Source organism: Coregonus lavaretus (assembly GCF_964263955.1).
Source record: "Coregonus lavaretus genome assembly, chromosome: 15".
In the NCBI taxonomy this organism is placed as follows: Eukaryota; Metazoa; Chordata; class Actinopteri; order Salmoniformes; family Salmonidae; genus Coregonus; species Coregonus lavaretus.
In genome coordinates, this window is record NC_140002.1 from 27,840,696 (window position 1) to 27,868,618 (window position 27,923).

At 42.4% G+C, this 27,923-nt stretch overlaps 1 protein-coding gene across 1 annotated transcript; it reads left to right on the top strand.

Moving 5' to 3' along the window:
- The first annotated feature begins 11,631 nt into the window (after positions 1-11,631).
- On the top strand, positions 11,632-23,086 carry LOC311142870 (sialate:O-sulfotransferase 1-like). The gene is made up of 9 exons (XM_084178572.1): positions 11,632-11,929; positions 17,463-18,186; positions 18,445-18,559; positions 19,344-19,537; positions 19,903-20,024; positions 20,821-21,013; positions 21,226-21,390; positions 21,670-21,870; positions 22,133-23,086. Exons 2-9 carry the CDS (start codon positions 17,778-17,780, stop codon positions 22,486-22,488), a joined length of 1,755 nt encoding a protein of 584 aa, XP_084034698.1. The 5' UTR covers positions 11,632-11,929; positions 17,463-17,777; the 3' UTR covers positions 22,489-23,086.
- Positions 23,087-27,923: the final 4,837 nt, after the last annotated feature.

Here is a 27,923-nt window from a genome sequence, read left to right on the forward strand (position 1 = left end):
TTTACCTGACTCTCCTAAAAACACTAACATCAACACTACTTCTTTCTCTCATCCTGGCTACATTTCCACAGAGACAAGAGCAAGGCACTATAGTGGTGACAGCAATGTCCGACAGGGCGACCACACCAAACATTGTTTTTTAAACCCACACACACACAAATATTGAGAGTTGGGTATTTCTGTTGTTAACTGGATGAGAAATTGTTCCAAAGCTGGCGAATCTCACCCCTGGCCTATTCCAAGACAATAGTTAAAGATACGACAGGGGAATCCAATAAAATCTAATTCCTTGATTGCAAACAGCAGATGAGAAATAAATCACTTAGCCTACTGTAGTGTTGCCGAACCTGTGCTCAGCCTCAGAGGGAGGTGTTTTGGGTGCTGGGACGTGTTAGCATGTGTGTTCCAGCATTTCAATGGCTCATCTCATCAGCTGTAGATCATTTCTATTGCTCTGAGGCGGCCCTTCGTCATAAATCAGAGAGGTGACATGTGAAACAGAGACATGCAGGCGAGCCCAGCGAGATGGCTTTATTACATCATGTACACAAGTCATGCACACAGACTACATGAAGCTGCATCAAATAACATGTTCTCCAAGACGTGTGACATTTGTTATTCATTCAGCCATTTGCTATTCAAGAACGAAGTTTATGAAAAATAACAACACAGAATCCATAAACACTAACCATAGGGATAAACTAGAATGCAGTGTATGTGGACAATGATAGCAATGGTGTAACAGTTATGTTGACTGTATCCTTCCATGTTTCGGAATATATTTGACCATAAGAACAATCACTGTTTGATTTGTTCACAGTTGGACATGTAGGGACATTTTCCTGAATAAAAAGCAAGACGGTTTAAGCGTGAGATTAAAACTGGGAGAGAGTTATTGTACGAATGCAGTGTTATATGACCAAACCCAGACTGAAAATTGGGTCATGACCGTTATTATATAATAATAATTCATATAATAATGTTTACATACTGTTTTACCCACTTTATATGTATTCTAGTCATGTCTCATCCTATATAACTACTGCTGTACACACATTTTCCATTCACAGATTGTCCATACACAAACCATTCTACATTCCTGCAATTCTATCCATTTTGCCATGGGGTTTTGTACAGTGTATTAAAATACAACATTCTCGATATAGCTCAATCTATTATTTCTACTTCTGTAGATTGCATTATAGTTACACTGTTTATACACACCACATATTTATTTATATACTGGATTCTTCACATAGTTCACTCTAAAATATCTACTGCTGTACATATCATTCTTAGTATACAGTGGGGGAAAAAAGTATTTAATCAGCCACCAATTGTGCAAGTTCTCCCACTTAAATAGATGAGAGAGGCCTGTAATTTTCATCATAGGTACACGTTAACTATGACAGACAAATTGAGAAAAAAAATCCAGAAAATAACTTTTTTTGCAAATTATGGTGGAAAATAAGTATTTGGTCACCTACAAACAAGCAAGATTTCTGGCTCTCACAGACCTGTAACTTCTTCTTTAAAAGGCTCCTCTGTCCTCCACTCGTTACCTGAATTAATGGCACCTGTTTGAACTTGTTATCAGTATAAAAGACACCTGTCCACAACCTCAAACAGTCACACTCCAAACTCCACTATGGCCAAGACCAAAGAGCTGTCAAAGGACACCAGAAACAAAATTGTAGACCTGCACCAGGCTGGGAAGACTGAATCTGCAATAGGTAAGCAGCTTGGTTTGAAGAAATCAACTGTGGGAGCAATTATTAGGAAATGGAAGACATACAAGACCACTGATAATCTCCCTCGATCTGGGGCTCCACGCAAGATCTCACCCCGTGGGGTCAAAATGATCACAAGAACGGTGAGCAAAAATCCCAGAACCACACGGGGGGACCTAGTGAATGACCTGCAGAGAGCTGGGACCAAAGTAACAAAGCCTACCATCAGTAACACACTACGCCGCCAGGGACTCAAATCCTGCAGTGCCAGACGTGTCCCACTGCTTAAGCCAGTACATGTCCAGGCCCGTCTGAAGTTTGCTAGAGTGCATTTGGATGATCCAGAAGAGGATTGGGAGAATGTCATATGGTCAGATGAAACCAAAATATAACTTTTTGGTAAAAACTCAACTCGTTGTGTTTGGAGGACAAAGAATGCTGAGTTGCATCCAAAGAACACCATACCTACTGTGAAGCATGGGGGTGGAAACATCATGCTTTGTGGCTGTTTTTCTGCAAAGGGACCAGGACGACTGATCCGTGTAAAGGAAAGAATGAATGGGGCCATGTATCGTGAGATTTTGAGTGAAAACCTCCTTCCATCAGCAAGGGCATTGAAGATGAAACGTGGCTGGGTCTTTCAGCATGACAATGATCCCAAACACACCGCCCGGGCAACGAAGGAGTGGCTTCGTAAGAAGCATTTCAAGGTCCTGGAGTGGCCTAGCCAGTCTCCAGATCTCAACCCCATCGAAAATCTTTGGAGGGAGTTGAAAGTCTGTGTTGCCCAGCGACAGCCCCAAAACATCACTGCTCTAGAGGAGATCTGCATGGAGGAATGGACCAAAATACCAGCAACAGTGTGTGAAAACCTTGTGAAGACTTACAGAAAACGTTTGACCTGTGTCATTGCCAACAAAGGGTATATAACAAAGTATTGAGAAACTTTTGTTATTGACCAAATACTTATTTTCCACCATAATTTGCAAATAAATTCATTTAAAAAAAAATCTCATTTTGTCTGTCATCGTTGACGTGTACCTATGATGAAAATTACAGGCCTCTCTCATCTTTTTAAGTGGGAGAACTTGCACAATTGGTGGCTGACAAAATACTTTTTTCCCCCACTGTATCTTGTGTAAATTCATCCGTTGTATATACGTATAGTGTGATGAGGTGATTTTGAAGGAGTCAGGGTAAATCACAGAATAACCTGATTTATTCTGAACCACAGAGTTACGCAGTAATGCGCAAAAACACTCCAGTGCGCAAAACAGGCACACTGGAAAATACAAGGCACACTGGGAATATTCCCGGCGATACAAAATACACGGAGCTCCACCGAGCTTCTCTCTCCTCCACAATAGACAATCACACACAAAGACAAGGGGGCAGAGGGAACACTTATACAGGTACTGATGAGGGGATATGAACAAGGTGTGTGTAATAAACAAGACAAAACAAATGGAATGATGAAATGAGAAGTGGCTAGAAGGCCGGTGACGACAAGGAGAGGAGGCAGCCTCGGAGGAAGTCGTGACATATATATTGCATTTGGATTACTGTTACAGTGCTATTTGGGTTAATTGGATTCATTCTGACATTTCAAGATTACACTACCGTTCAAAAGTTTGGGGTCCACTTAGAAATGTCCTTGTTTTCAAAAGAAAAGCAATTTTTTTGTCCATTAAAATAACATCCAATTGATCAGAAATACAGATTAGACATTGTTAATGTTATAAATGGCTATTGTAGCTGGAAACGGCTGATTTTTTATGGAATATCTACATAGGCGTACAGAGGCCCATTATCAGCAACCATCAGTCCTGACCTTCTAGGCAGAGATGCAAAGAAAAAGCAAAATCTCAGATTTTGGCCAATAAAAATAAAAGATTAAGATGGGCAGTCTGAGATATGGCTTTTTCTTTGCAACTCCGCCTAGAAGGTCAGCATCCCGGAGTCGCCTCTTCATTGTTGATGTTGAGAATGGTGTTTTGCGGGTACTATTTAATGAAGCTGCCAGTTGAGGACCTGTGAGGCGTCTGTTTCTCAAACTAGACACTAATGTATTTGTCCTCTTGCTCAGTTGTGCACCGGGGCCTCCCACTCATCTTTCTATTCTGGTTAGAAACAGTTTGCGCTGTTCTGTGAAGGGAGTAGTACACCGTGTTGTACGAGATCTTCAGCTTCTTGGCAATTTCTCGCATGGAATAGCCTTCATTTCTCAGAACAAGAATAGACTGACGAGTTTCAGAAGGAAGTTCTTTGTTTCTGGACATTTTGAGCCTGTAATCGAACCCACAATTGCTGATGCTCCAGATACTAGTCAACTAGTCTCAAGAAGGCTTCTTTAATCAGCACAACAGTTTTCAGCTGTGCTAACATAATTGCAAAAGGGTTTTCTAATGATAAATTAGCCTTTTAAAATGATAAACTTGGATTGGCAAACACAACTTGCCATTGGAACACAGGACTGATGGTTGCTGATAATGGGCCTCTGTACGTCTATGTAGATATTCCATAAAAAATCAGCTACAATAGCCATTTACAACATTAGCAATGTCTACACTGTATTTCTGATCAATTTGATGCTATTTTAATGGACAAAAAAAGTGATTTTCTTTCGAAAACAAGAACATTTCTAAGTGACCCCAAACTTTTGAACGGTAGTGTATATATAATATATATATATATATATATATATATATATATATATATATATATATATATATATATATATATATATACAGTGAGGGAAAAAAGTATTTGATCCCCTGCTGATTTTGTACGTTTGCCCACTGACAAAGACATGATCAGTCTATAATTTTAATGGTAGGTTTATTTGAACAGTGAGAGACAGAATAACAACAAAGAAAATCCAGAAAAACAAAAATTTTATAAATTGATTTGCATTTTAATGAGGGAAATAAGTATTTGACCCCTCTGCAAAACATTACTTAGTACTTGGTGGCAAAACCCTTGTTGGCAATCACAGAGGTCAGACATTTCTTGTAGTTGGCCACCAGGTTTGCACACATCTCAGGAGGGATTTTGTCCCACTCCTCTTTGCAGATCTTCTCCAAGTCATTAAGGTTTTGAGGCTGACGTTTGGCAACTTGAACCTTCAGCTCCCTCCACAGATTTTCTATGGGATTAAGGTCTGGAGACTGTCTAGGCCACTCCAGGACCTTAATGTGCTTCTTCTTGAGCCACTCCTTTGTTGCCTTGGCCGTGTGTTTTGGGTCATTTTCATGCTGGAATACCCATTCACGACCCCGTCCATCGTCCCTTTGATGCGGTGAAGTTGTCCTGTCCCCTTAGCAGAAAAACATCCCCAAAGCATAATGTTTCCACCTCCATGTTTGACGGTGGGGATGGTGTTCTTGGGGTCATAGGCAGCATTCCTCCTCCAAACACGGCGAGTTGAGTTGATGCCAAAGAGCTCAATTTTGGTCTCATCTGACCACAACACTTTCACCCAGTTCTCCTCTGAATCATTCAGATGTTCATTGGCAAACTTCAGACGGCCCTGTATATGTGCTTTCTTGAGCAGGGGGACCTTGTGGGCGCTGCAGGATTTCAGTCCTTCACGGTGTAGTGTGTTACCAATTGTTTTCTTGGTGACTATGGTCCCAGCTGCCTTGAGATCATTGACAAGATCCTCCCGTGTAGTTCTCGGCTGATTCCTCACCGTTCTCATGATCATTGCAACTCCACGAGGTGAGATCTTGCATGGAGCCCCAGGCCAAGGGAGATTGACAGTTATTTTTTGTTTCTTCTATTTGCGAATAATCGCACCAACTGTTGTCACCTTCTCACCAAGCTGCTTGGCGATGGTCTTGTAGCCCATTCCAGCCTTGTGTAGGTCTACAATCTTGTCCCTGATATCCTTGGAGAGCTCTTTGGTCTTGGCCATGGTGGAGAGTTTGGAATCTGATTGATTGATTGCTTCTGTGGACAGGTGTCTTTTATACAGGTAACAAGCTGAGATTAGGAGCACTCCCTTTAAGAGTGTGCTCCTAATCTCAGCTCGTTACCTGTATAAAAGACACCTGGGAGCCAGAAATCTTTCTGATTAAGAGGGGGTCAAATACTTATTTTCCTCATTAAAATGCAAATCAATTTATAACATTTTTGACATGCGTTATTCCGTTTTTTGTTGTTGTTATTCTGTCTCTCACTGTTTAAATTAACCTACCATTAAAATTATAGACTGATCATTTCTTTATCAGTGGGCAAACGTACAAAATCAGCAGGGGATCAAATACTTTTTTCCATCACTGTATATATATATATATATATATATTATTTATTTATTTATTTATTTGTGTAATTGTTTGAGATTTTACTGCATTGTTAGGACCTAGTAACATGAGTATTTCGCTGCTCCTGCTATAACATCTGCTAAACTGTGTACGCTACCAATAAACTTTTATATGGTTTGGCAGCAACAAATATGTTAGGAAACGAAAATAAGAGAGGCTCATACATATTCAGTTTCCCATCAATGACCTTGGTTTAATAACAGGAAATGAAAAACTGATATAAAAGGATAAAATATTATCCTGAACAACAGCCAGGTTCAGACGGGCTGTTACAGTGCTGACTATATACAGTGTCCCATCTGTGCCTAAAACATAAAGGATGAACTACAATGAACTTCAATTAAATGTACATAGCTAGCCTCATACAGTATGTACTGGCCTTCATGAAGTGCAACCAAAGTGAACTTTTATCCCTAATTCTAAACAAATATATTTTCAAGCCAGGGATTCAGATAAAGCTCAATGTGATCTAATCCTTCCCATTGACTGTAATTGGCATACCGTCCCTCATGTTTTAGCCTCTCTGCCATCTGATTTGGCTAATGTTAGCAAAGTGTTTCCCCCCATGTATGCAGACAGCATTCTCTCCCTGTTGACATAAATGTCTTAATTAGAAAATGAAACACATTCACCCTTGAGTACCTTACCATTCATTTGAGCCCATTCATTATTGAACTAAGCCTATTAGAGCTGTGAAAATGGTGCGCACGTGTGTGGCCGGGGGAGTTACAGTTTACCCTCTGCGCTGTGATCATAAACCAGCCACAAGATCTCTAATTAGCCACCATGGATATTATGGGATGCCAGATTTTACATTCTTCTTCCTCATTAGCTCAGCAAGGGAGACGTTAAGATGTCCTCACCTCACCTTACAAATGTCTCTCATTGACAGGTTTTTTGTTCTAATTAATCTACTGTTGAATTATAATGGAATTAAAATACCAGTTTCTGCCGCTCAATTGAATAACATCTACAATAATCTACAAAGGTCTTTCGGTACACACCAACAACATCCCACTGGGCACAGACGTCAATTCAAAGTCTATTCCACGTTGGTTCAACGTGATACCATTAAAATGACGTGTAAACACTGTTGATTCAACCAGTGTGTGCCCAGTGGGTTACCAATTAGATAAACAACTGAAAACACAGGGTATAATGAGACAAACATGTTTCAATGGACATGTTAAGGCTCAGATGGACAGAAAATCTAATGGGCTGCTTGAAAGCTCCTCCACGCACACACCGGGAAATAATAAAGTGGCCAAATATGAGGGCCAGGTCTATCATCTGTCCATTTCAATTCCACTCAGCCCTGGCTATTTTCCCAGCGGCTCTTGGACTCAGCCCTGAGTAAAAGCCAGGCATCGGCTCTGACTCTAGCCATGAAGAGAAGATGAAGAGAGAAGACATAGAATGAGAGTTTTACAGACAACTGAGAATGCCACGCGCTGCGGGAGTCCCAAAGACGAATGAAGAGGATCTTCTTCATGTATAAGTAATGCAGTGTTAAGTGTAAACACTTGGGGCTATTGTTCCTGCTCTGAAGAGCTGAAAGAGGGAGAGAGAAGGATGGATGGAAGAGAGAGGGAGAGAGGGATAGAGGAGGGAGGACGAGAGAGAGAGACCGAGTGATAGAGGAGGGAGAGAGGAAAGAAGGGAGAGAGAGAGAGAGAAAAAAAAGAGAGAGGGAGAGAGAGAAATGGATAGAGAAGAGGAAAGAAAGACATTTTCAAATGCCTGATTATGGACTGAATAGTAATCCATTGTAAACACCAATAGTGACACGGAATGAAGCTGAAGGAACATGTGAGAAGGCCAATGCAGCAACTCTTTGTCTCACAGATTATGAGGATTGCATCTCTAGCTGTTTTCTATCAGCTTTGGAATGCAGGGGAGTTCCATTTCTTCCAGTGATTACTTGTGGATGATTGAAGCAGAAAAGGCATGTAGAGACATACTGATTGTGTTCGCTGCTATCCCTAAAGCCTTAACTCCACAGTCATCTGAGTGCTTTAATCCAGTTTATCCCCCAAAGGCAGAGGTGGAGAGATGGAGGATTGCTCATAATCAATCTCTTGATTGTTCTGTGACCTTGGGCAAAGCAATAATAGGATTACTCACAACGACGAGCTCCGAGATGGACCATGGTTGGCAGTTGACACTACCACTGTCTGCCCATGAGATCCACACGAGACAACAATGCCCCCTGTGCTGATCGATCCTCACAAAGAGAATTAAAGTAAACTCATCTAATTTCACTGATCAGGGTTTTGATTCCAGGCCAGTTTAGTTGGACCCTTCAGATCAGGGTTAGAGATGGATCTGTAGAGGGCAATAGTCTACAGACACTGTGGCACCCACTGCTGGCTTTCATGTGGCCAACCTGTGGCTTTCATTTGAGCCGTAAAGCAAAATCTTGAATGGTTTTCCACTGTTTACAGTTGATCATATCTCATTGCAAACACTTGTAGCAATGTGACAAATTCATTGATCAGCTACTATGAAACACAACAGTCCAGTTTAAACCAGCAGCATCATCGGGAGCTTGCAATCCATCTAAACAAAGAGCTTTCTATTGAAGCCTTAGTGAATAGCACTGCTTGATTTACAGTGTCTGGGAGGCTGAGTTGATACTCTGGACATCAGGCCAGTAAAAAGGTCCCTCATTCACTGTCTGCTTTCATTAGAATTAGCTTTTACAGCCAAGGTCAACACAGAGTATCCAACACTGATGACTATTGATGTGGTGTAGCCAAGCTATTAAATGGACAGGTCACCATGTACTGAATTGTGGACATTTGGCAGTGAGCATACAGACCTATAGTATAACATTGCCTGTATCCTGCTATGAACCAGTGGATCCAAATGGTGGTGAGAGTTGTAGAGAGACACTATTAGAATCCCAAACCTTTGTGCTTGGACAAGCTGCTTGTTCCCTTTGTAGTTGGACAGATCCCAGTTTAATAGGGTAGAAAAACTATTGTCAGGATTAGTGGTAAAACAGAGAAATGAGGCAGATGTCTCCACAAAGAGTTGGAAGAGGAGCAAAAAATTTAGCCATTTCTTTCCAAGGGTATAGAACACAGCCAACAGAGGTGATAACCAATCTATAGTCCCAGATGTTTCTTTTAATTGTCAGAGCCCAATTAACCACCTACGGAGAAGAAGAAAAACAGAGATTTGTGTATGTTTGTGTGTGTGTGTGTATGTGTCTACGTGGATGCTTACATGCGTGCATGTATGCGTGGGCAGGCTTGTAAGTTGGGGGGTCGGCACCCTTACAATTACATGTTGTATGTCCTGAAATGGCTTTCCTTTTCAAGGCATTTACATGCAATGTTCTGTGCTCTCAATGGAAATATAGACGTTTTTGAAAACAAGTCACCTCACCTGCATGGAAACATGCTTGCAGCCAGAGAAACAGACCCACAGACCCACAGCTGGAAGCTAGATTCTTTCTGACTAATCATCAGTTTATTTGAATCACCTTGCAGCAATTACCCCCTTTCATCTCATCTCAGGTAGTCAGGTTCACCACAGTTCACTTCCATACCGCAGAATGAAAGGAATAGATTGCAAGCTGGAAGTGGATTGTAAATGGGGGCTCTTAGCAAAACATGTAGGCAAGAGAAGGGCGGAAATAGAGATGGCAGAATCATTGAAGGGTTGTATGTCTATTACACATAATGGGGCCTTGAATGTGGGCTCACATTCTCATAGAGAATTCTGTTTGAGTCTTGACAGGCAGGGTGCACTGGCTGCTTGATCCACAGTTCAGACATCTGCCAGGAAGAGAAGACCTTCTGCATTGCTGCCCCAGATGCATATGTAATTTCCTCATATTCCATATATTAATACCATGAATATTAGTGTAAAATATCTTACTTGAATAGTCAGTTGGATGTTTTAATCAGTTGAAGAAGACTTAATCAATGTGAGGCTAACTACAAAGTGTTGCGAGTTGCAGGTGCCCCGCTAACCCACCAGTTGATCTAACAGCTCAAATTCCTGGTCAGCAATTACATGTTGGTCATAAAAAATATATCAGAATAATAATAATAATAATATGCCATTTAGCAGACGCTTTTATCCAAAGCGACTTACAGTCATGCGTGCATACATTTTTTGTGTATGGGTGGTCCCGGGGATCGAACCCACTACCTTGGCATTACAAGCGCCGTGCTCTACCAGCTGAGCTACAGAGGACCACAGAACAAGTCTAGTATGTGTTACAATATAGACAGTTGCCATGGCGCCCTAGTAGCAGCCTAAGCACATAGCTCCTGTAAATGTGTATATATTTAGTTCTTTTTTTGGTGTTTTTAATTGTTGATTTTTAAATCAGCTCTTTTGTTTTTGATAACATTGTTTTTATTGCATATATCTGGTGTTTTTGAGCCACGGATTTGCATATTGACTGACAGGTTAACACTTTTTGGCTTGGCTGGCTAGCTAGATAGCTGGCTAATGTATTTGCTTGAAAAATGCATCTGGAGGACACAATACCAGCTTTTTGTTTCACCTGGATGCCAATTCCTGATCTACATTATTTGAGGAGTCTGAAGCTTGAGAGGAATGGGAGATAGAGGAATACTGCAGTGCTGAGTGAGGACAACGGGCTAACTATTCTGAACTTTGTGTGGTGAGCTTTCTGGCACCCAGCAGAGCTGAGGCATCACGTGGGTGCTATACAGAGTGGAAGAGGATAAGTCTGGTGGCTATAAGAGTCAGGCTGGTTCCCAGACTTGCCCTCTACAAGATAATCAGTAGACTTAATCACCATCATCTACCATCCTCTGACCAGCTCTCTCCACTCAAGCCATGAACTGACCCTCTCAATCTTCGTGGGATACAGCTTTCAAGTACTTGGCCTCCATTGGTTGACCTGTCATGATATATTGCTTGTTTGTTTTCGTCATGATATATTGCTTGTTTGTTTTTTGCTCTTGAAGCTCTTTGATTATATGAAAAGCTCTATAGAAATGTAATTAATTATTAATTATTATTAATTAATATTAATAGATTAATATTCATCGTAATATATTAAAATACCTCATGGACAACACAACTGCTAACTAGGCTAGGCCTACTTGTGGCCTACGCTACCGGCAGTGCTTGTTTTAATAATTCCTGACAAAATAAATGTTATTATTAGCTATGTAGTTACATTTTACCATACAATTTCTGAGTAAGTTCAATCAGTACAATCGTTTTGGTCTGAAAGAAAGAAAATCATACACTGGAAGTAACCGTCAGAATTGGCGCTGTCCGTGGCGCTGATATCTTGTTTAAAATTCTACAGGTTTAGACGTTCACCTCTCCTAATTTGATGTAGGCTACGTTCTCTGCACGGATGATGGAGAGGCTTCTAATGAATGAACACAAGGGCTGAATGGTCAATGTTCAATGTCAGAATGGACAGCAGGTGGGCAGCACAGTAACCCTTAAATGGTTAGAACGTTATACATGTGTTGACACTGGCAACATGCACGCAGCTTTCTACAGTAACAGTTAGCCAAGGGATCACAACATACCATAGTGGTTCATGGCCACTGGGGGACACGTCTCGCATAAACAAGGACGGCGGACTCGTGACGCGTCGGGGATCGCCAATGCAAATGTGTATGCTCCCTCACTCCCTGCCATCTCGTTTTGTAACAATCTGCTCTGCCAGGGAGAGGGAGATAGAGTGGAGAAAGACGAGGAGCAGAGAGACGATTCTTAAATGTGACAATACAAACGCGGCTTCACTGGTTTGGGATATAAGATAGGAGAGAATGTTTTAGATCTCAGAGTACGTGGGAGATTCGACCCTGAATCTGATAGCATTCTGTATGGTAACACGCAGTTCCGAACGGTCCGACATCCAAGGTAGGCTAAACGGTATTCAGATTTGTATTTTATAACTCTGATTACGCATTGGTGAGTAAATGTGCGCTTTGCAACTTGTTTTGATCCTCCATTGGTTCATAAATGTCATAATGCCAAATACATTACACAGTTAGATTTACGCGGACAAAAATCATAGTTTATTTTTGACAACGGGCATTATTTTCGAAAATGTGCCTACTCTATAGGCTACTTATAGAAATCATTAGAAATGTTGACCAGAGTTAGAGAAGTTAGCCGTTCCCGAAAGACTATAAACAAATTATGTGCTCTGTGGTGGGAGCATAGTGTATGTGCAAACTGTTGCTTCTCTTGTCTGGTAGCCTAGTATTATGAACAAGATCCCCAAGAAGAGGTAGCCTGATAAGGTCGGAACAGTAGAAAAGTCATACAATTGGAATTAGTGGCAAAAAAGTCGTAAAAGGAAGCGTCATGGCCATAATTCCGTAATATTACATTATGGTCTGGCTGCTGTCTTTGTGCAGACGGTCTAGTGATGATAGCATCCCACTGGGCAAAAACTGGTTGAATCAACATTGTTTCCACGTTATTTCAGTCAAAAACAATCAATGTGATGACGTTGAATCAACGTGGAAAGTCATCAGTTTAAGGGCATTTAATAGTTTTTTCATCCAACTTTTAACCTAAATCCAATGACATGGTGAACTTTTTTGTTGATTTCACGTTGAGTTCACGTTAGTTGAAAACAACCAAATGTAAATCAAAACTAGACATTGAACTGATATCTGTGCCCAGTGGGACTGTGAAACCTCTCCTGTTAGTGGCTTTCATCTCTTGCCTGTCATGCACTACCTGGCATTTCTCCACTACCCTACTATTACAGAATTATTATAATAATATAATATGCCATTTAGCAGACGCTTTTATCCAAAGCGACTTACAGTCATGTGTGCATACATTATTACGTATGGGTGGTCCTGGGGATCAAACCCACTACCCTGGCGTTACAAGCGCCATGCTCTACCAATTGAGCTACAGAGGACCAATTAGAGAGAGAACTTGTCCAAAGTGTTGTTCACAAACACAATCAAAAATAATAAGCTGGATTGTATGTAGCCTATGCTCTCTTTGAGTGTTGCAGGTCACAGCTAAGCACTTGACTCACTGCTATACATGACCAAAATACTAAAGAGAGTTTCGTTCAAGGCCAACACCTTTGAAAGGTTTCTGAATATTTTGAACACCTTCCTGCACACCATTATTTTCCAATCTCCATTGTAGAGTTACATCTGTGTAGGTGGGGGAGCAAAAGGCTCAGGGATCTTGGAAAAAAATAAAACACATCAGATCATTACTCATGTAAAGCCATTGATTTATCCATCTTAAAGATATGACAGTAAAGATAGGCCACAAGTGTACTTTGATAATCCTGTTTCTTTGGATCCAACCATAAATATGCCCTCCTCAAGACAATTTTATCACAAGTCATAATTTCTCACTGTGGTAACAGTGTATCTAGTGAAATAATCTAGTAGGGACTTTATTTAGATTTTGAGGCAGCACGCAGATATTAACAGTGCAGTTCTAAAATGTTATCTGATAGCACTGCTATGTTAAAATGGGTCACAAATCCAATTGAAAATGCTATTGAAGAGCACTAATTCCCATGTCTCGATCTGAGTTGCCGATTGGACGTAATTGGTTTGTTATGGTACAGATCATCAAAATATGGTTCACAAAGCCCAATCACAAACACAGGTCAGTGTGGAGCTTTACAAACGTATCAACACACTGATTAAAGTCAGGGAAACAACAACAATATAATACAGATGGTGCTGTGATGCTGCCAGTGTAGCCTAATTGAGGCAGAATGGTGGACATTTCCTAAGCAAAGACAAGCGAAACGCAGAGAAACTAAGGATGTGCTGTAGCTAACCGGAAGACATCATGAAAATGATCGGAGAGGTTGAGAGTAGAAGAAGTTCAGGAGCAAAAAAATAAATAAATATATATATATATATATATATATATATATATATATATATATATATATATATATATATATATATATATATATATATATATAGAATTATTGTAAAATTAACTCTGTCCATAAGGTGTAGATAGTAAGTATAGACCGGAAGTAGAGGCCTGGGCGTTGTTGTTCACTAATTTACTCCAAGTAGGGAAAGGATGGTGGGGTTGAAAAGTAATAAAGGGGAATATATATATATATATATATATATATATATATATATATATATATATATATATATAAAAAACAAAAAACATGGGGGATTGGAAGTGATGCAGACAATTACATTGATAGAAGATACAATCTATCTGCAATATTAAGCTGATCCATTCCCCCCGAAAAAAAATAAAAAATAAATAAACACCAGATATAGTATCACACCAGGTTTAGAGGAAAGACAAACAACAACATAGCAAGGGAAATTACTTAATGCGCAGTGCTTTTGAACAGAAACACAAGGCAAGTCGTCCAGGTCCTGAGGCAGCAAAGCATCCTCAAACCATCACACCACCACCACCATGCTTGACCTTTGGTATGATGTTCTTACTGTGGAATGAAGAGTTTGGTTTTCGCCAGACACTACTGGAACCATGTTGTCCAAAAAGTTATACTTTTGAATCATTTGTCCATAGAACGTTCTTCCAAGAGTCTTGATGATCATCCAGGTGCTTTTTGGCTAAATTGAGTCAACTTTTTGGACGAGATAGGTTATTATGCCTGGGGAAAACCAAACTCTGCATTCCACAGTAAGAACATCATACCAAAGGTCAAGCATGGTGGTGGTGGTGTGATGGTTTGGGGATGCTTTGCTGCCTCAGGACCTGGACGACTTGCCTTAATAGAAGGAACCATGAATTCTGCTCTGTATCAGAGAATTCTACAGGAGAATGTCAGACCATCCGTCTGTGAGCTGAAGCTGAAGCGCAGCTGGGTCATACAACAAGACAATGATCCAAAACACACAATGAAGTCTACATGAAAATTGCTAAAAAGCAACAAATTGGAAGTTTTGGAATGGCCTAGTCAAAGTCCAGACCTAATCCCAATTGAGATGTTGTGGCAGGACTTGAAACGAGCAGTTCATGCTTGAAAACCCACACGTCACTGAGTTAAAGCAGTTCTGCATGGAAGAGTCGGCCAAAATTCCTCCACAGCGACATGAGAGACTGATCAACAACTACAGGAAGCATTTGGTTGGAGTCATTGCAGCTAAAGGTGGCACAACCAGTTATTGAGTGTAAGGGGGCAATTACTTTTTCACACAGGGGAATTGGGTGTTGCATAACTTTGTTTATGAAATAAATGAAATAAATATGTAATTGTTGTGTTATTTGTTCACTTATGTTCCCTTTATCTAATATTAGGTTTTGGTTGAAGATCTGATAACATTCAGTATCACAAATATGCAAAAGTAGAGAAAATTAGAAAGGGGGCAAATACTTTTTCATAGCACTGTACATATGAGATGGGTAATGCAAGATATGTAAACATTATTAAGATAGTATAGAATACAGTATATACATATGAGATGGGTAATGTAAGATATGTAAACATTAAAGTGGCATTATTAAAGTGACTAGTGTTCCATTTAAAGTGACCAGTGATTTCCAAGTCTGTATGTAGGTAGCAGCCTCTCTGTTCTAGTGATGGCTGTTTAACAGTCTGATGGCCTTGAGATAGAAGCTGTTTTTCAGTCTCTCGGTCCCAGCTTTGATGCACCTGTACCGGCCTGGCCTTCTGGATGATAGCGGAGTGAACAGGCAGTGGCTCGGAGCGTTGTTGTCCTTGATTATCTTTTTGGCCTTCCTGTGACATCGGGTGCTGTAGGTGACCTGAAGGGCAGGTAGTTTGCCCCCGGTGATGCGTTGTGCACCCTCTGGAGAGCCCTGCGGTTGTGGGATGTGCAGTTGCCGTACCAGGCGGTGATACAGCCCGACAGGATGCTCTCAATTGTGCATCTGTAAACGTTTGTGAGGATTTTAGGTGACAGGCGAAATTTCTTCAGCCTCCTGAGGTTGAAAATACGCTTTTGCGCCTTCTTCACCACACTGTCTGTGTGGGTGGACCATTTCAGTTTGTCTGTGATAAGTACGCAGAGGAACTTAAAACTTTCCACCTTCTCCACTGCTGTCCCGTCTGTGGATGGGGGGTACTCCCTCTGCTGCTTCCTGAAGTCCACGATCATCTCCTTTGTTTTTTTGACGTTGAGTGAGAGGTTATTTTCCTGACACCACACTCCGAGAGCCCTCACCTCCTCCCTTTAGGCTGTCTCATTGTTGTTGGTAATCAAGCCTACTACTGTTGTGTCGTCTGCAAACTTGATGATTGAGTGGGAGGCGTGCATGTCTATGCAGTCATGGGTGAACAGGGATTACAGGAGGGGGCTGAGCACACACCCTTGTGGGGCCCCAGTGTTGAGGATCAGCGAAGTGGAGATGTTGTTTCCTACCTTCACCACCTGGGGGCGGCCCGTCAGGAAGTCCAGGACCCAATTGCACAGGGTGGGGTTGAGACCCAGGGCCTCAAGCTTGATGATGAGCTTGGAGGGTACTATGGTGTGGAGGGTACTATGGTGTTGAATGCTGAGCTATAGTCAATGAACAGCATTCTTACATAGGTATTCCTCTTGTCCAGATGGGATAGGGCAGTGTGCAGTGTGATGGCGATTACATCGTCTGTGGACCTATTGGGGCGGTATGCAAATTGAAGTGGGTCTAGGGTGACAGGTAAGGTGGCAGTGATATGATCCTTGACTAGTCTCTCAAAGCACTTCATGATGACAGAAGTGAGTGCTACGGGGCGATAGTCATTTAGTTCAGTTACCTTTGCATTCTTGGGTACAGGAACAATGGTGGCCATCTTGAAGCATGTGGGGACAACAGACTGGGATAGGGAGAGATTGAATATGTCCGTAAACACACACAGACAGCTGGTCTGCGCATGCTCTGAGGACGCGGCTAGGAATGCCGTCTGGGCCGGCAGCCTTGCGGGGGTTAACATGCTTAAATGTCTTACTCACGTCGGCCACCGAAAAGGAGAGCCCACAGTCCTTGGTAGCTGGCCGCGTCGGTGGCACTGTATTATCCTCAAAGCGGGAGAAGAAGGTGTTTAGCTTGTCTGGCAGCAAGACGTCGGTGTCTGCGACGTGGCCGGTTTTCATTTTGTAGTCCATGATTGTCTGTAAACCCTGCCACATACGTCTCGTGTCTGAACCGTTGAATTGCGACTCCACTTTGTCTCGATATTGACGTTTTGCCTGTTTGATTGTCTTGTTTGTATTCTGCCATATTCCCTGTCACCTTGCCATGGTTAAATGCGGTGGTTCGTGCTTTCGGTTTTTCGCGAATGCTGCCGTCTAGCCACGGTTTCTGGTTAGATCCTATAAGTCAACATGAACTGTGGATCTAATCCCCCGAGCTATATATGTTTCCCTCGTATATACTACAGAGGTTATATACACAGAAAAATATGTTCTGCCAATTTAAATCTGACTTGCTTGCTTCTATTTTGATGCCCTAGGTTTTTCCAAGAAACTACTGGCTTCCAGGGCTTGCTGGCTGTTCTGTTCCCTTGGAGATTACTGTAAAGTCTGGCGCTGCTGTCACACATCTGAGGGACCTGATTACACAGTGGTCCTTTTGGTCTCCAGTCCAAAGGCATGGCTATGAACCGTGGAGAGTCATTAACCATCTGAGGCTGCAGCCAGGTAGCCTACCTACTGTGTGACTGGACTGATGGGGCCTTGGGAAGGTTATAATGAGGTTTTAACCCTCACCCCTCTCTCTGGAATGGTGGCTCACTAAGGGTCAAAGAGCCACAAGCTGGACAGTGGGGATGGCCACGCCCCTCTACAGGCTGCGTTGCTTCCTGCGGCGAGCTCAGATACTCCTCCTCTTCCTGGGGATCGCCTACCTGATGGCGGGGAGCATCCTGCTGCTGCAGCGCTCCAGCCTGGCCCTAAAGACCGCCCAGCCACCAGGCGGCGCCAGCCTCCCTTCTCTCATGGCACTGCCAGCACCTCCCACAGCCGTGAGGGCCTACCCCGGCCAGGGCCTGAGGGCACGCTCCAGATGGGCAGCCACCCATGGTGTGTCGGGTGGTGGAGGGAGCATCAAGACGGGGCGACACTGGCCCACGTCCCGAAACCTGGGGGTCCAACACCTGCACCACCGCTGGTTCCACGGTCTCGTGCCAGACATGCAGGAGCAGAGAGGTCCTCTACAAAGCAATAACAGGCACAAAGGTACCACCTACCTAATGCAACATCATTTACTTTGAACGCCAACGTGGCTGTAGTTTAACTGTTGACTACATACCAGACCTGGGTTGAAATAGTATTTGTTACAGGCTCAATGACAGGACTGACAGGCTCAAATATGCTGCAAACCTGTGTTACCACTGCTCAATAGTGTGTTGTACTAAACAATGACTATTGTATATTGTTGTACGAATGGATTTGTAATATGGCTTTTCATTAACTGTTTTGTTTTGACATGGCAAGGGACCTACATGGGCTGCTTCATGCATGATGCCAATGAACGAGCCCTGGGGGGAACTGTGCTGTATGATCTGCGCAAAATGACCAGCTCTTTGTGTCAAGACACCTGCTCGGAAAGGTAATGAGTCTAGAGGAACCATGGCGAGCTGCTGCTATTTGGTTAATTATTCTGTCTCAGTCGCAGGGATGAATAGGTCCTGTGTTTCAATGGGGAGCCAGGTGGCAGGATGGTGGTGGTGTGTGTGTGCGTGTGCGTGCGTGTGAAGTGGAAGGCCAGATCTGTGTTAGAGATGCAGAATGAGATATAGTGGGTATTAGGGGGGTGTTAGTAATAATTTAAATTCATGACAAAACTGAATAAATCAATTTATGACAAAACATTTAGCTGGGCCTTATTTCACAGTATGTCTAGACACAGGAAATGATTGCCACGAAAACAAATTGCCAATGCAAACATAATCAGACCATGTGGACTGCTGGGAGGATATTCAGCCAGAATCATAAGCCTGTTTATGGCAGGGCTCAAAGCAAATGCTAAAAGGTCATTTTGGATAGCTCCTCTCTTTCCAAGGAGAGAGGATAAAGAGACTTAAAGGAGGATGACTCATATCGCCCTTGGGATAAAGGACCCCCATCATCCACCCAGAGCTTTTACTGTGATCTAGTCAACAGTGAAAACTGTTACCAGCCAGCACCACAGAGAAATGAACGCTGGGCTTCACTGCTGCCTGCCCTGACTGATTCAATTAAAATGTTTAGTATTTATTCACACGCTGGCCTGGGGTTATGCAGTCTGGTGTCCTATGGAACAAGGTAGCCCAAGGCTAATGATAGCCTGTGATTAAAGCTAGCTCTGGGCTAAGGCACTGAGGTGAGGGGTGTGTGTCTCCCTCTCTCTGCAGTGGTTACCGGTTCGCAGGTCTGGAGTACGGAGCAGAGTGTCACTGTGGTAACCGCATCAGTAGCCCACGGGCCCAGGAGGAGGACTGTAGTCTGGGATGCAGGGGGGAGAGGGGCGAGAGGGGAGCCCCCTGTGGGGGAGTGGGGCGCCTCTCCATCTACAAGGTGGAGGAACAGCTCCCAGGACAGAGGAAATGTAAGTACACGCAACCTGGATAGAGCACTGTCTAACTGAGCGGCTGTAATGTGCTTGACTAATCTCTGAACCCAGAAGCACTTCTCGTGTGTGCTGGCCAACAGTGTCATGAGAAACTAGTGCTATACTAATGCATACACTATATGAGCCATAGCCACTATGCAGGGGAGTCATTTCCCATCTAGGGTAAGTAGATAATAGGTAGATTTCTATGGGCAACGTTTCCTTTAAGCTTGGCAGTGACTAATATGCTTGTAGATAATTTGCATTGATCAACATTACAGTTTATAAAGAGAAAATACATTAAATGCATTTAGCTATGTTTATAAGCTGTGGCTTGATGTCTGCATACCTCTGTTTTACAGTCAGAAACGTCCACTACTGTGGCTGCTTCAAGTTGCCAAAAAACTCCACCAACGCCTTCCTCGTCTACTCCCTCCAGTCAAACTCCACGTCACAGTCCTGCATCGAGACCTGCACAGATAAGGTTTGATTCTGTTCCCAGGAAGAAACCCAGAAAACCACTGAACCATTTATTTAATCTTCACCACCAGCCCAGACCCCAGTCTTCCTCACACAGACCCAGCGGTGAGGTATCATCGATCATGGGCTGTCTCGGTCTCTGTCTCTGCTCCCCTCAGATGGTAGATTAGAATGGCATGGCTCTGTGTGATGGAGCTACTGGAACACCATTTGACTGTTTAAGGTTAAACGTACCTCTAATGAGAAATAGATAGGCGCTGGAATCAGTCCTTCATACTGTCTGGGTGCATCAGTAGGGTGCTCTGCTCTGCTCTACACACAAATGGCTAGGATAAATATCACTGCCTTGTCTATGTAATGATAATAGTGTATTTGATTTAGCTTATTCACTGTGTGTGTGTGTGTGTGTGTGTGTGTTTTTACATTTGTGTAACTACCAGTGTCAATAAACAAAGAGCACTGTATCAGCATATAACACAATACCCATCTTCAGTCAGTCTCTATAGAAATTGTAATTCCATATAGTGTGGTGGTGGTGGGGGCTATACTATGTTGAATAGAAAAACTAGGACAACGTGCAAAAAACATCTGAACTTGTGAAAAAAAGGAATCAAAGGAAATAGGGCAGGGGTGGTTCATACATCTTAAATAACCCACCCATCGTGTTACCCAAGGGTGAAATCACATCCAATCCACCAGAGGGGGAATGAGTGACCAGTCATATTCCTTGTACTGTAAGTTACTGCTTGAAGTTATGCCTCTGATGTTTTTTAATGGTCCTGGTTCGGTTTGTACTGCAGGAGCTCCCACTGGCTGTGTTGAGGAAGCCACACTGTTACTGTGCCTGGGCCTCGTCTCTGTTTAGACTGAACCAACGTCTGCCACCGGACCAGCCATGTCTGGAGACCAACGGCACAGCACACACCGTTGCCCCCATCTCCACATACCGGTCGGACCATTACTACTACCAGGTCTACCAGACACCTGTGCTTGGTGAGAGTCTTGAATAACCTTTAGTTTCACTTATACTACAGTCCAACTTTTCAACCATAAAAATAACATATTGCCAAATATACAGGTTTATACTTTACTGTAACTGTAATTTAGACTCTTAGCAACAGCATGCTTCGTTACAGTAGCTCAAAAATAGATCAATGGCCTGTGTCTATGGCGCTGTTCAACCCTGATTGTTCTGCCTCATTCAGACTCCAGGTGCAAAGAGAGGACGTTTCTACCTGAGAGGTCCCCCTCCCTGGTGGCTCTCTCCAGCTTCCCTGGAGCTGGCAACACCTGGGTACGCCACCTGATCGAGCTCGTGACAGGCTACTACACTGGCAGCTTCTACTTCGATGGCACACTTTACAACAGAGGTGAGGCTGAATGTGAACACAGCTCTGGTGTTGTGATGGATAATAATAACATATACTAGGAATGATTTATGTTTTTCACCTGGAATATATCATTGTTTCATTTTCAAGCACGCGCTACCATTTTCTAAACCGTGGGCTCTCATAGAGAAATTCTAATGTATGTACTTGTACAGTACTTACAAATAGCAATGACAGTAACTTGATCTTGACCTTTAGTGCTCTGTGACACATGGGCTTGCGGAGGTTTGATCTTCTTGTGTATCTGGGGTTTTCTACCAGGTTTCAAAGGGGAGAAGGACTACTGGAAGAGTGGGCGCAGCATCTGTGTGAAGACCCATGAGAGTGGGCAGAGAGAGATCGAGATGTTTGACTCTGCCATCCTCCTGATCCGTAACCCCTACCGTTCCCTGATGGCAGAGTTCAACAGGAAGTGTGCCGGACACCTTGGCTACGCCACAGACAAACAGTGGAGAAGCAAAGGTAACACAACAATCACAGCTCAGTGGTTTGGGAAATGGACTGGGGGTTATGTGCGAACTAAGGCATGCAAAAACCAACACATAAAGAGATGTTGTTTTGGTCAACTGTTGGTCAAAAGTCTGTTTCAAACAGATGTTCATAAATGATGACAAATATTCAGCTGCCATATTGCTGCATAACTGAATGTGAGATGTCAGCAATGTCTCCACACAGCACACACTGATCAGATACCTCGGTTTCTTCTCTCCTCTGTTTACTTCAGAGTGGCCAGAGTTTGTTGACAGCTATGCCCCCTGGTGGGCATCCCACGCTTTGAGCTGGTTGCAGTTTGGCCGTCGCCTGCTGGTGGTGCACTACGAGGACCTGCAGAGGGCGCTCTTCCCCCATCTCCGCCTCCTCACCTCCTTCCTCAATGCCACCATAACGGAGGAGAGGCTGATGTGTGCCCAGAGCAACCAGGACGGTCACTTCAAACGCTCTGGCAGGGCCCAGCGGCCCTCCTTCGACCCCTTCACAGCGGAGTTGAGGAGCACCATTGACTCCTACATCCACACAGTGGACCAGGCCCTGAGGGACAGGAACTACAGCGGCCTGCCGTATGACTACATACCCAGATGATCCACCTCAGCTGATCCACACAAGTCCAAAAGGACACGTCAACAAATAAAAGGGGAGGGGGAAGGTGTAATCTCTGCTGCCACCAGTCCAAAGGTAGTGGTCCAGTCTAGTCATTAGCATTGGGTGAAAGGTTTTTAGATGTGTTGGAGAATTCTGTCAGCTACAGAAGAGTGACTCAGAGGGAAAGTGACTGTATGAACACACTGATGGGTAATTGTTTGACACACCTGGCATGTCCAACCCACTGTGAGTGGCTGCAGAGAGTTGTGTAGTAACATTGAGTTAGACTGGGATGAAAACATGGCTGAACATTACAGCTCTTGCTGAAAGGCCTCAGGGCCAGAGCCAGACTCTACTTTTCACTGCAGGCATTGGGATTACGGAGCAAGTGCCTGTCTGCAAAAACAATTCAATCAAGCATTGTAGACTGTGAGGATTTTAGCTTTAAATGGAATCTTTAGGTTCTATTTGTTTGGGATTTTTGTAATGTTTAAAATCAGTTTTACTGGTAGAGGGTGGTTAAACAGAAAACGTGCCATTCAACAATGTCGATCGGATTGTTGTAATGGACTTATGCCAATTAAATCTCCTATGTTTAGCTCTATTGTCAGCTTTTTCATTACTGCTGGTTGAATGATGACATCATTTTTGTTGTAGTCAGTGGGAAGTTAAATTGAGGTGTTCGGTCATACGCAGGCAGTTCTACGAACTTACTCCTGGTGGATTGTATGTTTGTAAGTGCGTTCCATCTCTCTGAGAGACCTAAAGTGACATGACATTGTGAACAGGCCTTTTGTATCACGGTGTGTACCATATCTTGTACAAATTGTGGCTGTGAATCTTGATCAAATAGGTTTCTAATGTTTATCGGGGAGAGTGTAGGCTACCTCGTGAGAATAGAATACTTACATTTGAATGCAAGACAGTTTCCCAAATTATCATTTTAATTGCATGCCTAATGTTCAGTCTGTTTTTGCAAACAACAAGTCCAGAAAGGCATTTTTGAAGATAAACAGACAAACAAACAATTGGTCATATTAATGAATCTAAAGCTGGATCCATGCACAGACAGACTACAGCAGTGGCATAGTGGTGGAACAAAACAAACACAGATGAATTAGAAAATAAATATGGTGCTACTCTCTCTGGATGTCTGCCATTGTGTTTGGCTGAATTTCACACAAAGACAACAAAAATAATAAATACAATTTTGTTTCAGGGTTTTTTTGTGATGTGGGCCCTAAACCACTGAGATTAGCCACTCCCTATCAAAACCCTCAATGATACCATTAACCCATCTGTCAAAAGTCTGTAACTCATTGTCATTGCAGCCTCTTACCATGGCACAAGGGTGACAACTATAGTGTAACTATCTCATTGAACTATAGTCAATGCATTGCTCTCAATGTTTTTTCAAATGCAGCTTTTATTTTTCAGAGGTGTAGTTTATTTGTTTAATCCAAAATAAAATAAAAATGTGGACTATAAAATCAAGTCAACAGTTAAGTTATAAGAGCCTGCTGACTACAGAGTCAAAGGTGTTGGATTAATGATACTCTAAAACTTTCCGAAAAGCATTTGGAGGAAAGCTGCTCAGGGTAAGTCTAATAAATGATGCATCTTTTGAAAAGAGTAAAGTATGAGAAGCATTTCTCAGGGGGATGCTCATTAGAGGTGCAGAGTGAAGTACTGTAATGAATGATATCCAAACTCTTTTCCTGATAAAACTGACGGCTCTTAATTGCTGCGTCCAGAGTGACAAGTGTGAAGTCGGCCCATCATATTGATTGCCTTAGCTACTAGAACAGGTCTGTCATCTCACTGTTCTCTCTTTCAATACGTTCTCTCAGCAACACTTTACAGTGTGAATACTAGGGTTCAAATGAAAGCTGAAATAGTAAAGCAGAGGCATAAGGGACCCCCTGTGTGGTAGCCTGCCAAACAGCTCTATTGGACTGACAGGATGTCTGTTTTGAATTGACGCACCAAACAGGCGACTCCATCTGCTAAATAACATGTGACACTAAAACCCACAGGAATAGTCAGCATGGTGACAACAACACTTCCCAATCCCTTTCTCCACAGCCAGAGAGAGCATTTCCTTCTGTTTCCCACATTGAGGATAAAAGATTTTGCTTTTCATGGCAAGTTGATGTTGTTTTATTCTGTTTCCTGGCCTTCTCTCTCCACAGCTTTTCACAGTACAGGGTTTTCCATTAAAATGTCTCTCACTCAGTATTCATACTGATATCTTTACTTATACAGCTGGCTGGAGTTGCCAGTGAATACCGTGTACTAGTTGTATCAGTATGCACACTCCCTCAGAGTCAGTAAATATCCCCATTCATCATTAGTAACAGCAACTCGGTGGATCTACAGAACAGCATTTAAACTTCCACAATGCCCATTATTTCAGCACCAAGGCAGAAAAATAAGAAAACTGAAGGTTTTAAATGTCAGCCCACTCAGCCAACCAAAAACTTTAGCAGACAGTTGGTATCAAATCTAACTCAGCCGTATGCATTCACGCACGGTAACTCCGACACTGCTAATACTCATGATGTATTCGTACAACCCTCTTTTGGCACAACAGGCCCTTTTTCAAATCATAAACATTCTCCTGGGTGAAACGCGGAGCAGCAAAGTTACAATAGGTTGGTTACAACTGTCCTGAGGCAAATGAGACACAGACTGCTGTGTTGTCTATGGATGGCCAATATTCCCGTGGAATCCCACCTTTGTCCTTTATCGTCGCTCTCCTCTTCCTCTCCCCAGAAAGATAAATCAGTGTTTTTGCAGCATAAGGATAAGCCACAAATATAGACAAAATAATAAAACTGTCTGACGTGTTCTGAATCTTCCTTCTTTGTTACTCAGAGTATCACCATCCAGATACAGTAGATTGGTGATAAAATACTTTAATGATAACACGTCTGGATGAGCAGCTTTCACTGAGAGAATAAAGCACAGTGCATCCAAACAATCTTTCACTATTCAAATGAAAAAGTTCAAAGTTCTGAATTTTCTCCTTACTGCATAAGCAACTCACGCTAAAAGCAAGTTGGCTGTATTGGACTTTCGTCATTTTGGAATGGGGGGGGGGGGGGGGGGGGGCTGTCATTATACAGTGCTTTATTGAAAAGTGCAATCGTTGCTGCCATGGGGTCCCTGATGGTGACAGGCTCAACATTTATTGTTTAACTTTAAATCTCAGGACAAGGTGTCCAGTAACGCTTATATTACCCCCCACACATGTCATAACAGGAGAGAGGGAGGTTTGATCAATAATCACAATCTCATCACCAACATTTAGGCCCCATTCTATGGATGTAAGAGCTCAACTCTTTGCTCTGGACCTGACACTATACAGAAGAAACTGGCAATTCCACAACAACAGAATGATGCTGAGAAATGCTGAGAATAATGCAAAGAAAAAGCCTTATCTCAGACTGCCCATCTTAATCTTTTATTTTCATTGGCCAGTCTGAGATATGGCTTTTTCTTTGCAACTCTGCCTAGAAGGTCAGCATCCTGGAGTCGCCTCTTCACTGTTAACGTTGAGACTGGTGTTTTGCGGGTACTATTTAATGAAGCTGCCAGTTGAGGACCTGTGAGGCGTCTGTTTCTCAAGCTAGACACTCTAATGTATTTGTCCTCTTGCTCAGTTGTGCACCGGGGCCTCCCACTCCTCTTTCTATTCTGGTTAGAGTCCGTTTGCGCTGTTCTGTGAAGGGAGTAGTACACAGCATTGTACAAGATCTTCAGTTTCTTGGCAATTTCTCGCATGGAATATCCTTCATTTCTCAGAACAAGAATAGACTGACGAGTTTCAGAAGACAATTATTTGTTTCTGGCCATTTTGAGCCTGTAATCGAACCCACAATTGCTGATGCTCCAGATACTCAACTAGTCTCAAGAAGGCCAGTTTTATTGCTTCTATAATCAGCACAACAGTTTTCAGCTGTGCTAACATAGTTGCAAAAGGGTTTTCTAATGATCAATTAGCCTTTTAAAATGATGAACTTGGATTAGCAAACACAACGTGCCATTGGAACACAGGACTGATGGTTGCTGATAAATGGGCCTCTGTACGCCTATGTATATATTCCATAAAAAATCTGCCGTTTCCAGCTACGATAGCCGTTTCCAACATTAACAATGTCTACACTGTATTTCTGATCAATTTTATGTTCTTTTAATGGACAAACAAATTTGACATTTCTATGTGACCCCAAACTTTTGAACGGTAGTGTATGTCAAACAAAAACCAATTATTAAAAATTTATACAAACCATACAACTATGTACAAGGAAGGACTACTTTTAACAATTTCCACTGAACACTACAAAAACACGTTTACCTGAAGAACAGTACAGATGCAAAGTTTAGTAACAGAATGACGGTTTGTGCTGTTTGTGCCGTTATTCAGTTACCAAATTTTGTATCTGCATTGTTCTTCAAGTAAAGAAAAGTTCTTCAAGTGCTTTTGTAAAACTTTCAGTGGAAATTGTTAAATGTCATCCTTGTGTATAGAGTTGTATGGTTTGTTTAACTATGCAATCATAGTTTTTTGTTTGACATAACTTTTAAAGTGACAGAAATGTGTGTCAGCATCATTCTGTTACGTTGGAATTGCCCAACCAAAACGTATTTATCTGTTAATGAGGTATAAGTACATGTCACCCTTGTCTAAGAACATTCAAGCCAGACCTCTATGGATAAGGAACAACTCTGTTCCTGATATGAACAAAAACCGTTTATAACTGATATCACAATGATGACAACAGAAGCAGTGAGAAGTAAGAGAAGCATTTTTTTCTCAGAGGTGAGCTTCACTGAAAGCCTCTCTACACACCTGTCTCAGTTGTTATTACTACTGTAAATGTATATTGCCACCATGCTTTTCCTTGCCTTTAGTACCTCCGGTAAATGTAGTTAATCTGCTAATGGGGCTTGACTGAACGAATGTTCCCATTTTACTGCCCACGTCTGGCCAAGATAAATCAAAGGTGAGGTTTTTCTGTGACCTCTGAAAATGAGTGGGTTATCAAAGTTAGCATTCCTCCTGCCTTCTAACAATCATTCAACATTAACGTCATCACCATAGAATCAAAACAGAATTTCAATCTACTCCACCATCTCCAGCCATTAACGACAGCCAGAGTGCTTCCTCTAAGATATTCAGACTTTGTGTTCTCTCAAAGCTGTATATTAATCCTTCTGAATAATAGCCTCTCTTTATTCAAGCCCCTTTATGTAGAAAGGAAAAGGTAACAGATGAAGGCCCTGTGACAAAACGAGCTGTGCCGAAACATGTTGCAGTTTTGACTGCATGTCTGCATTTTAACAATTTCTTTAGAAACGTCAAGACAAAAGGCTCTTCAAACTCGCTGCCTTCTAGTGTGCCTTTAACATCCTGAAGAACGCCCTGAATC

Bases quoted from the DNA above. Each gene is read 5' to 3' on its own strand.
- LOC311142870 (XM_084178572.1), top strand. From the start codon at position 17,778: ATGGCCACGCCCCTCTACAGGCTGCGTTGCTTCCTGCGGCGAGCTCAG. The intron at 21,014-21,225 runs GTGAGAGTCTTG...TGCCTCATTCAG, and splicing joins CTACCAGACACCTGTGCTTG to ACTCCAGGTGCAAAGAGAGG. The intron at 21,871-22,132 runs GTAACACAACAA...TGTTTACTTCAG, and splicing joins CAAACAGTGGAGAAGCAAAG to AGTGGCCAGAGTTTGTTGAC.